Below are 11896 nucleotides of genomic sequence, written 5' to 3' on the forward strand. Positions count from 1 at the left end.
TTGGACCATAAATTTTCCTTAAAAGTGAAACTGTTTCCTCTGGAAAGTGAATGATGCCGAACTCTGGCCTGACACACTCAAAGGGTCCTGGAGCGGGAGTTCAAATCGATGAGAGTCGAGATCGCTCGTCCTCAAGCATTCGCATTCTTCACTATCCTTGGCATCGGGAGCTATTTCTTACTCAGCTGGCCCATTCCGAGTAAATCCTATATCTCCCATGTCAGAGTAAGGAGTACGTCCTCGGACCAAGTTCGAGTCTCTCCAAGACACATTAGTAGTAGAAAGTGTCTTGGGCCGCGGTGCTTGGCTCAAGGGAGCATGGGAAGGTGTCCATGTACAGTACTGATGTGAGGATTGCAGAACTGCCTGAAGATGACCCCAAAGGAAAACCCTGGGATTTGATCTCTGGCCAAGTACTCGTCACTAGACTACGATCTCACTAGTAGTGCCTCGGAAGGTTAAAAAGCCATAGGACTCGATTTTAAGGTAAGGACATCGGGGACTTTGAATGACGGGTAATTTCCATTCGTGCCGAACAAACAGTTCCAGTGAGTAAAGTGACAAGGCTTTTAATAAACAATAGCATAAAGACCCTCTTACTCTGCGGCTGAAGTGTAAATATGGATATCAAATATATTTTCACTAATCTCAAAGTTATCCCATAATCTCAGACACCTTAAACAATAACTGATTACGGACAAGCCGACGTATGGGGGGACAGGAATAAAAGACTACAAATATTGTTGGGGCAACAATGGGAGAATCTACCTTTCTCTTGGTTGACATCAAGCCTTATTCAAGCTGTGACAAAAATGGACGTCAACTCATGTGTGGATTGAAGAGATCTCTCGTAGCAGTACACCTGCCAGTCATGGCTAGTGAAAGCAACGAACACCGAATCTCTACGATCTCAAGCCTTGTCAGAGACCAAGGCTGGGTCAACTCTTGTTCTCGTACTTTCGACAAAAACGATTCTTGACTTTTGTATGTAAAGGACAACTTTCATTGCGACATTTTCCTAAGCATTCCGTATATTGGAACGGCTCTATCAAATTGTCGTCTCTTATGACTTTTTCTCCTAAGTGTATAAGATTCCGCTCAAACACTGAACAAGTAGGCGAACACGTGAAATGCAGTGGCTCAAGGTTAGCCTTCAATTGAATTTTCAGGGTTAACAGGGCTCCTTTAGCGGTGGTAAGCATGTCTGACCCAGCCCCTCCAGCCGAGGCTCCTCCGGCCCCTGAACCCGAGGTAGCTGCACCTGCGGCTCCCCCGGCTGCCGAGCCCGCTACAGCCGAGCATTCTGCAGCTACACCTGGTGCCAAAGCGGCTCCAAAAGAGACTAAAAAGGGCAAGGGCAAGAAGGGTCAAAAGGCCGAGGAACAAACAGAGGCCGAACCGCCAAAGAAGGAGGAAGAGTACGTAGCATGAGTCTGTCCACGCCCCACGAGCTTTCGATGCCTTGCTGTGGATCCTTTTTCCATTTGCTTTTTTATATATTTTGAGCCTTTTACTTTTTCTTATTTTTTTTTTTTTGCCTTGTCCTCCCTTCTATTGAATTGAAATGAGTTATAAGCCAAGTTGTTGATATTTTGTCTCGTTTCAAGGGCATAAATCCTAAAAAAAATCTTTCCAAAAAGATAGGGGACTCGAACAAATCATACATAATGTTTTGATCATTGGACACTGCCTCCCAGGTTTGTATGTGGTACTCCATCCTAAATTATTTATCTATTCGCTACCACTTGCTAAACTCGTTGTCCTATGTTGTTTATTCGCTCATTTATCCTCATTCGTAGATCATTGCAGAAATTCAACCTTTATCTTGTCTAACAATCCATTCCTTACCAATAAGTTCCTTGGACCCTTTGAATGCATTAACTCCATCAAAAATAACCTTTACTGACGTGACACATCATACATCAATGTCTGAATGTACATAAAGTGTTTGTAGGATGTAGAAAGTAATGTATCTTTGATAAGAGACCACCACAATCCAACCCAATTTTCATTGATGTTTCAAAATTGCGGACATATTTTTTCCACAATCCAAGTTTTCAGGGGGTCTTTGGTGTTAGAAAAATTTGAAGCTTTATACCCAGTGAATAATCAGATTTAACACATTTAGGGTCGAAATGGTGTTAAGTCATAAGTTAGACACGGACGAATGGGATCTCACCCTGGGCAAAATGCTTCGATATCACTTCAATATTGGAGAAGAGCTCCGGATTCTCATCCAACAAATCCGAAAGGAAATGAAGGAGGAGCTGGTCCCACTGGCAGAAGACCGCGCCACCTATGGAAAAGTAGGTTTTCACTTTCTTATTATTCAAATACCACTTGCGGCTCCTTTCTGAACTCCTGCTAGATTGTCAAGCAAAGAATTCGCGAGATGTGGGGTCTTGAATACGAGATCCTGGAGATCCAAGAAAAATTCTTGGACAGCATGGGCAGCATTGACTTGAACAACCTGACCGATGACTTCGTGGAGGAAGTCATGTTGCAGTCCAAACCCCTCCAAGGAACGCTCATGGCCATCCGAAAACGACAAGTGGTACGTAGGATTTGTTCATACGCGGACTTCTTGAAATATGGACACCAAGGGGAGGGGAAGCAAAATTTTGTTTCACCCTGCTACATTAATTCATTTAAGATCATCACCTAACATGCTCTTAATATCAGGCCAAATTTGGACCTAAAACTTGGAATCTGACTCAAGGAACTCAGATGTTAGTTTGAGTACATACATTTTGAATCATTTGGCACTTTTGATCAGCGGTTAAAGTTTTTGACAAAATTAATTTTGACGCACCACATTGTTAGTAAATGTTACAAAATTGACTTGTCCGCAATTACAACGATATATGTCTTTTGGGTTATTGATACATTTTCAAAAGGTGCATTAAAGTTCAGAGCCCATATTTCTCGAAGTCCATGGTTCATCTTAAGTTGGCAAAAAGGATCCCCTTCCAATTTTATTTTCGCTTTCCCCCCAATATAACATGTAGGCTCTGATGACTGACATCCAAAAGGAATACAACGATCACATCAAAGACCTCGAGCCCATGAAATTGGAACGCCCTCCCAAACCTGAGCCCAAGCCAGAACCACCCAAAGAAGAGGCACCAAAAGAGGCCAGCGAAACCGCTTCCACCGAGGCCAAGCCACAAACCGAAGGTGCCCCTGAGACTCCGAATCCTCCTCCCGAGGCCACTACTCCTTCCTCTGATTCCCCGAACGAACCCTCTCCGGCCATTGACGCTTCTGCTGCCCCAGCGGCAGTGGAAGCCTCGGCTTAAATCCCAACAAACTAGATCAGAGGAAGTCCCAATTCCATGTAAATAACTCATGTTGTAACGTATAGTGAATGACCATTTGAAGAGCACTGAAACGATTTACTTCTCGAAGCCCCAACCCCCGCGCAATGTCCCCAATTTTAGAATCTAAGAGGCTATTAAGTTCATGACTTCACAATCCCGTTGTAAATACTCACGTGTGAAGTCACTGTTCCTTGCGAGTCCGGAAATCTATTACTTTTTTCGACAACAACAAATATGTACGCTTTTGTACAGATTTTGTTCTTTTTGAATAAATCTTTAAAACAATCCAGAGAGAACTTTTCAACATACAACGAACTATCTTCAATTGGAGCAATTTTGTTGAGAACTCTGATATCAATATGTATGCAGCTATCCAAGAAACATAAATTTTACGTCTTTCCAGCCAATGCAGCAGCTCAAAGCCCGAGAACCCTTTTGTTGTAGGGGGGAAATAATAGAAGATCGACCGATCGTAAGACAGATTTCCCAACAAATCGATGTTGTGATGATAAATGACATGCTTTCTAAATAAAAATTAAATTATTTTATTCACGTGAATTTCATGTCCATGACAAAGTAAGAATGGTTCTCGCTCCATACGCTTTCGAACACACAACGGATCACTCTTCTATATGGTCCAAGATCCAATCCAAATAATACCTCACCTAGAAAATATGAAAAGTTGCGAGAAGTTCATTGTCCATTGTTCCGCTTCACCATCTTTCCCAGACTTGAATGGAACTTACCCTTGTGTAAACTCCAGGAACGCCCTCAGTCCCGCACCTCCTGGGTCCAAAACTGACCACCCCTATGATCTTGAAGATGGATGGAAGTGGTCGAACATCTCTCATGAGGGCGGATCCCGAATCGCCAACGCAGGAATCTTTTCCGTTTTCACCTCCTGCGCACATTTGTTGCAAAGGGGTCAATTTGCCGCCACGAGTCGAGTAAACCTCCCGACATTTGGCACCTTCAAAAACCTCGACTTTCAATTTCTGCAGCAATAACGCGGGTTTTCGGCCAGTCCTTGTGGTGGCACCCCAACCCGCTACGTCGGTGATCGTATTTTGAGACTCCACCTTCTCATAAGACTCCTCTTCGTCGTCCTTGAAGGGTAAGCAAATGGGACTGGCAAATCCTAAGAACACGCCAATAATGATCAGTTGTGACTCTGGGATCGATGTGAGCAAATCCGTAGAACTCACTGTTAAATTGAACTTTTCCGTCTAATCGAATAAGGGCGATGTCGTTTTGAAACGGATTGGGCGCATTGTAGCTCTCGTGGGGAATGATCTTCTCGATGTTGAAGTCTTGAACCGGTTCAGCGCACACTTTTGGGAATGAGTCCGGATCACAATCCTCATCTTTTCCTAAGTCGTGTTCACCTACTCGAATGCGAGCTCTTTTTTTTAAGAGATTTGTGAGGTAAATTATTTATCGTTACCCACAACCTTGATAGATAATTTCGCAAAGAAGAGAATGAACTCACAAGGTGATTGATTCGGGCAGATTGGTGACACAATGTGCAGCAGTGAGGACATATTGGTCTGATATTAAAGATCCACCACATTTAAAAAGAATCTCGTCTGTGGTGCCACCCGAGCTTTTAAATCCAAGATTGACCAACCAAGGATATTCGCCAAGTACAGTGTCTTGACCACCCACGATTCTCTTTTGGACGGGGTCATTGATTCCACATTCGGTATCCAAGGGAAGAAGGCCACGATTAGGATGATCGGAGGGTACTTTTTTTCTAGAATGGAAACACAAAAGGCCAAGCAGTTATTTTCATGCATGACATTTCCTTTGTTGCATACGACGATATGATTTTGCGAGCATCCGGCTTGAAAATATTTGCTCCGTCTTAGAATAGGTATGCACATTGCAGATTTTAACGAGAAGGCTTGATTTGTTTCTTTTCATAGATTTAGTACGAGATAGAAGGGACATTTTGCGAGTTGATTAAAATGAATTGCTTGTGACTGGAAAAGATACAGCATCAATTTTGACACGCACCAACTCGACCGATCATATTAGTGAAGTATATTTGATTTTCAGGAACCAAATTTGGTTGTAAAGAAGAAATTGAATTTTTCTGGTTCCATAGGTGAAAAGGGTTGTTGAATAGAAAATAAGTTTTGCTTATGAACATCATAAGGTGCTTTGAATTCGTTTGCCTTATTGCACTGCCTCGCTGCCAGTGCCAGATTGTTCCACGTATGGACGGATCTCACGGTAAAATAATTGTTTTGTAAGTCAAGTTTGGCCCGTGAAACAACCAGGTTTCTTGTTGTCTGGCCTCAAGTTTGTGTTAGGTGGTCCAAATAATATTGAAGTTTTTCTTTGCTGATATATTAGACATGAACTTAAGGTAGATGGTTCCGTTGCCATTCCAATCAAAGTACACTGAATGAAGTTTAGAAAAAACCACAAGAGGTGCTCCGTGCTTCGTTTACCTATTTTACCAATGGGATTAATTAAGTCCACAGATAAAAAGAGAATCTTACACTGTTTAACTTTAGCATCTTACTTTGGTTTCAAAACTGCATTCGGGCAACACACTTGAGGCTGGGACACGCCCCCAATCGCTTCAAATCCGCATAGCCAGCTGTTCTGAAGGAGAATGGGAATGGCCTGCGGAATGGGTCTGCGGATGTTTTCAATCAATTGGAGGATGGGCGTGCATTCCGAAAACGGGGCACAAGTAACGGGAATATCAAATTGAAAGGCACATGAATCTGAAAGGATCCCAAACATTATTAGTTGAAAAGCGTTTTGCTCTTCATTACACCTTACTTCGGGGGACCGTTTCGGGTTCGACCGTCAAAGCTGGAACGATTAATTCTGGAGCACAGCACACTTCAAATCCTTCTTTCTTTGGATTGGGCGGACATTGGAAGGAGTCTTGCATATATAAACGAACGTCGTTGGTAACTGTTTCGAGATTTTCGACCAACTCATTGATAGCGGTGCATCGGTTCAAGGGGACACAGAATCCAGGGGTTCCTTTGGGCAAATTGCACGATCTTGGCGTCTCATCTTCTTGTGGAAGGGTGAATCCGTGGGCCAATGATATCCCTAAGCCGAAGGATAATATGAAACGAAACACGAACATCACGGTCCTTGGGGTGTAAGTATGACTATTGAACTTGATGGCGATGCGTTTAAAGCTCGTTTTGAATGGCTAGAGTTCGGGTAATTCTGGAAATTCCCAAAGCTCCCGAAGCTCCTCCACAGGACCGTTTGCACAACAAGTTCTATTCAAGCAAATGGAAGTCCGAGCTGCTATTCATGAGCCACACCGAGTCATCCGTTGGAGAGAGAGGTCTTCTATGGTCGTGCTGTTTCAACCATTCACAGCTTGGTGAACCTCCGTTTTGTCTCCTTTTCTAGAAAGAGTCAACAACCACTGAATACAACTTGGTTAGTTCATCATCCATAGCCTCTCTCAAGGCCCACTAAATAACACAAAGAGAAAGAAGAAGAACTGGCTTGTGGTGCTCGAACCAAGAATCCAGTTCTTGAGTTCAACACTTCTCCCGAATATATTTTAAAAAAACACGCAAGGGGGTTCTCTCAATGATACTTCAAAGGGAGTAACATGACATTGCAAAATGAATATCCAAGGTTCATCTAATAGGTTGGGTCTGAATGGAAATATTTGAATTCTCCAGAGATCGTGTTTCTGATCATCTGAGCGGTTTTCTGTCAAGTTCAAATAGATTTAGTCCTTGCGTTGGCAATCTATGCTCATCAATCATATTTCTTCACACGCACACTAAATCTTTGAAAGTCATTCTGAAATGATAATCCATTAAACACCACTGCTCTTAATTTTCGTCCAATAAAATAGCAATTACATAAAACTTAAGGATCGGAATAATTTTGAGCTTTCCCACGCAACCTGATTTGGGCAATATCCGCTAAGTATTCATGGATTAGTCATTCTCAGGTTACCTGATAAGAGGAAATAAGTCATTCATGGTACGGCGGGATTATCTTCTCATTGAAGGTCATTGCGAAATGCGGTTTTTTCATTGTTTGTCCTTCCCATTTTGTTTGAAATAACATTATCTCGTTCCTTGTACCCATTCTCGATTTTGACAAAAACGGGTATTTATGAAACCTTTTTATTGTTTGCCAAACGCAAACCTCCATTCAAATTGCATTCATCTATCTCTTCTGTTATAACAAGTTATTCAAAGAGACCAAAATGATGACCTGAAATGCGGATACAGACGGAAAATAAACTGCCATGCCCTAAAACTATTCACAGTCCTAAGAGTTAATCTTCTAGGAAATGGTAGGCAAAGAAATTGGCAGTTTTTGTTACCACAAATGAAAGGTAACCAAATTGTTCTTTTTTTCACCTTAATATCACATCCCACCCTTTTTGACGAACAGATCCACCATTCTTTGCAAAGACGATTTACATTAAAAGTTAAGAAGGGCAAAGCCATAACTGAAGGTACCTGGCTTCAAAGAAAAGCCAATTGTAGGTTTGAACTCAAAATGAACTTCTTGTTGACCAATTGGACAGATTCATCTTTTAAATGTGCAAAAGATTAAAAAAAACTGCAAAGCTGCATATTAACTGGAAAACTCCATACATCTCTAAATCAAGAAAGGATTAGCCTTACTCTTCATGCAAAAAGCATTTAACTTTGTGCTTGCGTGTATTCAGGCTCTAATTGCGGGTGTCATTGCAAATACGTTTTTATTTACCCACCAGATTTTTCGAATGTCTGTACAACATCACAATCCATTTGCTAATCTGGAGGCTTTTTGGCGGGAAAAATGATTAACCCAGCGGTCGTTTCAACCTTTTTGACCATAGCGAAATAATTAATTTTCAGACACGAAGATTTATTGCCTGCCCGCGTTTTGTTGTGAGGCGGAACAGTTTACGCACGGTCAAAGTTCGTAATGATTATTCTTACTACCCCCCTAAATAAGTCCCCGCCACTTTTAGATGCCCAGGGTGTCCTAGCACAAGGGGGTGATTTAATTTAGAGGGTTTTTAAGGTTTACCGCATATTTGAATCGCACTCCAACTCTTGAGATGATATCAGTGGCCAACCTCGACAATCTAACAGTTGGCCAGTGTGCACAACAGTGGTAATTTGAAGAAAAAACTCGTTTTCCAGCTCATGTCAAGGGCCATTCCACTTCTGTGTTCAAGTCACCAAGATGGGGAACTTCAATGGCCTCTCCTGTGGTGTCTTTTATGCATGGCGGCGAGTAGACCAGAAGATAACAGGAATATCCGTTTCTGTCAAAATCATGACCAAAAAAACATGTTACTAAGGGGCACAAAAAAAGCCAGGAAATGATCATTTCAGTTTGAGAGAAAGAGAGAGAGAGTGTATATTTAGGGATTATTACTGAATAATTTAGCGCCAACATTGGTATCACAAAGGATTGCACTTATCACTTGCACGAATTGATTGGTATGGCTGATCCAAGTCCTCATTGGAGTGACTGTTTTAGTAGTAACTTTCCGTCGTTTATTCATGGCAATGATGATGGATTCTGAATCTTTCCGGCGCTGAAGAACAATCAAATCCACGAAATTTGGAGCCTATCGTCAACTCTTCTTCATTATGTTCTCCATGAGCTACTTGATCAGCCTTGATTAACATTATTTTTTCATCGAGCTTGGGGTCAGTCTTCCGGTATTCTAGAGGGTACGAGGGCGTTGGGGGTCATTTTTAAAAAGTCAATCTGAATTCGTCCTCGAAGGTGATGTCCCCATTTCCGAGAAAGCTCGTGACCTCGGCGGGAATTTGACTGACGAATGTTCCGGTTCTCTCCATGATTGCTATACTTGCTTGATAGCTAATAGCTCGACTGTGGAGGATTGGTTGGTTGCTTGATTAGTTAGTTAGTTAGAGTGGCGTTAATGCAAAAGCACTTTGTGGGGCTTTTCTTCGCTTTGAGATGTCGTCTACACAGTGGGTGCGTCAAGACTAAACTGGCCAAGGGTTGTTTGCGTCTTCGTTTTTAAAATATGCCTCGAGGATGGAATCATCATGCGTCAATATCTTAAAGTCATGACCAGAACAATGAAATGAACTGGGCTTGCGGAAGATCCCACCGTCCGTCACATTAGCCGTGTAGTACACACACACACACACATGCACACGAGTACACGAGTATATGTGGTATCTTCAACCTCTGACTCAGCCATCCATCCATTCGACCAACCCAGTGGTGAGCTAACAAAGCCCGGACGAAGATCATCATCCTCGCCCTCAAGTTCGACAACTTCGACAACCACGTACATAGTACATCATACTGCACTCATTTCGGTCAGGGAGGAAAAACCAGACTTTTGGATCCGAGCCCACCATTGGCTCCATACGAGTATTTGGTTCATACTGAAGTACTGTTGTAGTAGTACATACAATGGGAGCGGGTGCGTTTGTACAATTGTACATAAAGAGTGATGTATACAAAGAAACCACTGAATTAAAAGGCTGTTTTACATGAACCTTCAAAGAAATTGGTACTTTTGCTCCGTGAAAAAGAAGGATGCACAGTAATTCAGGGTATACAATGTTTGAACGACTCAAATATTCAAAAGGAGCCTTTTTAAGCAAAGGCTCATTGTTACTTCGATATCGCCTCCGTAAAGCTCTAAGATTTTGATTGGGAATCGTTTCTACACCTTACAAAGTATACTTTATTTTTATTTAATAACGTGGCTGTTTCAGGTAACTTTTTCTCTCATTTGTTGATCCTTAAAGATACAGGACGAAAAAATGATCTTAGAAATGTAGCCTATAACTAAGTCTTGGAGAGATGGTAAGAGCTTAACAACCACGGTGTTAAAATACTGTTAGACAACTTACAACAGTGCTCTCAAGACTTATAGAAATGCTTTTGATATGAGTAGTATAATATGTCACTCAAAGGGCACTTTAAGATTATTTTAATCAAAGACATATTGAGTGTTCCACTTTGACTTTCAATTTCATGGACAGCTGGTGCTGGATTCATACTCGAATTAGGAACTTTATCGTAGGTCGACACTGAACCTCCGATTATGGGTGTTCATCTAGTACCCTCAGCACTTCAAGATGGTCAACCTATAAAAATTATTTAGGTCTATGCTTATATGATATCTGATCCGCCAAAGAATTAGACCTGACTAGCCTTTGAGTATAAATAAAGTAGGGTTGATGAGGAACTTTGATCACAAACATGAAACCTCAGAAGACCATTACAAACTAATCAATTTGGCATGTTTTTTAGTTTGCATTTTTTACTCATATGAAATATTTTGAGCAGGAATTTCCAGATACGTGATACGAGTACATGAAATACTGGATGCAACTTACGGAAAAATTCTGTCATCAATTGTAAACCTTACTATTGGAGCACGGTGGTTCCGACTACACTTTAAAAGATTATGCTCAAATGCCAAGACTTCTAGTTGCGTTTTTCATTGTTTAAACTACACAGAGACCAACTTTGAAAAACTGTGCATCTGTAAAACTAGCTCTTATAAGTATATCAATCCACTGGAAATCTATTAGAAAATCGTATTTTTAAAATCGTTATTAAAAGACACGGTGAGCATCCTTAGTTACGCCTTCAATCAAAATTTCATAAAAATCCATGGAACAGACTCTGACATATTACCTTTCAAAAGTTGTAATTTGCACCGAATTTGGCTGCAAAATGCTCTGGTTATACCTTATAGAAATTGCAAAGAAATATAATATGCTTTTTCAATGTCCTAAAAATAAATGAAAATGTTCCACTTTTCAAAAGTATGCAGAAAAAGCAAAAAATAGTTTAAAACATCGCTTAAAGATTACTTAAAATAAACAATTCATAACTTTAACATCATAATCGCTAACCATGAGTTCATTTGTTTGTGATCTTGACTTTTAAGGCATTTTATTACCATTTGATGAAAAAGGTTTTTTTGTACGTAGAAATAATCTGAACAAAAAGTGACAGATTTGAAAAATAGACTGGCAAATGTATCCTTGTAAAATTTCAACCACATAATTGGCTAGTCTAGCTTTCCAAGTTTAAGAAAAGGAATTGGAAATTTAAAATCCTGAGTAGATTTTAGGTGCCAATATTAATTAATTTTAGGTTTTAGGGAAATATCAATGAAAAAAAATAATAATTCATTTTTACGCTATCATAAAAGCACATCATTTGCTTTTTGCAATTACCTAAAGTAGGTTTATGTCATTTTTAGATCAATTTTATAGCAAAATGCAACTTTCAAAATGTAATAACTAAGCGTCTGCAAAATAGATATTGATGAAATTTTATGCCACTGCATAACTAAGAGTTCTAAAAACATTGTTTGACTAGGCTTTGCACAACGATACTTGAAAATGTATTTTAAGTGCTTGAATATACTAATATGAGCTACTTTTACAGATGCTTATCGAACAAAAATTGTTCCTTTTGTTTCGTTAGCAAAGAAAATGGCAACTAGAAGTCTTGATATTTGCGCTAGCACTTAATCAGGAATTATGACCACCATGGGAGGGGTTCCATCGAAATTTAAGTTTCATTGGTCGACTTATTTCAGTTCGACTTTCCAA

General features: G+C 40.5%; 2 protein-coding genes across 2 annotated transcripts; one reads left to right on the forward strand and one right to left on the reverse strand.

The window, feature by feature from the left end:
- Positions 1 to 326: 326 nt before the first annotated feature.
- Positions 327 to 3868, forward strand: LOC131884338 (tropomyosin-1, isoforms 33/34-like). The gene is made up of 5 exons (XM_059232081.1): positions 327 to 486; positions 1170 to 1418; positions 2129 to 2306; positions 2369 to 2554; positions 3009 to 3868. Exons 2-5 carry the CDS (start codon positions 1201 to 1203, stop codon positions 3297 to 3299), a joined length of 873 nt encoding a protein of 290 aa, XP_059088064.1. The 5' UTR covers positions 327 to 486; positions 1170 to 1200; the 3' UTR covers positions 3300 to 3868.
- On the reverse strand, positions 3850 to 8520 carry LOC131884337 (CLIP domain-containing serine protease HP8-like). Its single transcript, XM_059232079.1, has 7 exons — positions 8352 to 8520; positions 6117 to 6709; positions 5851 to 6058; positions 4810 to 5073; positions 4526 to 4722; positions 4067 to 4458; positions 3850 to 3985 (listed from the first exon to the last, which is right to left on the reverse strand). Exons 2-7 carry the CDS (start codon positions 6433 to 6435, stop codon positions 3941 to 3943), a joined length of 1425 nt encoding a protein of 474 aa, XP_059088062.1. The 5' UTR covers positions 6436 to 6709; positions 8352 to 8520; the 3' UTR covers positions 3850 to 3940.
- Positions 8521 to 11896: the final 3376 nt, after the last annotated feature.

The sequence above is a fragment of the Tigriopus californicus genome, chromosome 7, assembly GCF_007210705.1.
Source record: "Tigriopus californicus strain San Diego chromosome 7, Tcal_SD_v2.1, whole genome shotgun sequence".
In the NCBI taxonomy this organism is placed as follows: Eukaryota; Metazoa; Arthropoda; class Copepoda; order Harpacticoida; family Harpacticidae; genus Tigriopus; species Tigriopus californicus.

Coding starts and splice junctions, on each gene's coding strand:
- LOC131884338 (XM_059232081.1), top strand. CDS start 1,201: ATGTCTGACCCAGCCCCTCCAGCCGAGGCTCCTCCGGCCCCTGAACCC. Junction 1,419..2,128: donor CCGCCAAAGAAGGAGGAAGA/GTACGTAGCATG, acceptor TAACACATTTAG/GGTCGAAATGGTGTTAAGTC. Junction 2,307..2,368: donor ACCGCGCCACCTATGGAAAA/GTAGGTTTTCAC, acceptor AACTCCTGCTAG/ATTGTCAAGCAAAGAATTCG.
- LOC131884337 (XM_059232079.1), bottom strand. CDS start 6,435: ATGTTCGTGTTTCGTTTCATATTATCCTTCGGCTTAGGGATATCATTG. Junction 6,059..6,116: donor ACCCGAAACGGTCCCCCGAA/GTAAGGTGTAAT, acceptor GGATCCTTTCAG/ATTCATGTGCCTTTCAATTT. Junction 4,459..4,525: donor CGGAAAAGTTCAATTTAACA/GTGAGTTCTACG, acceptor GCGTGTTCTTAG/GATTTGCCAGTCCCATTTGC.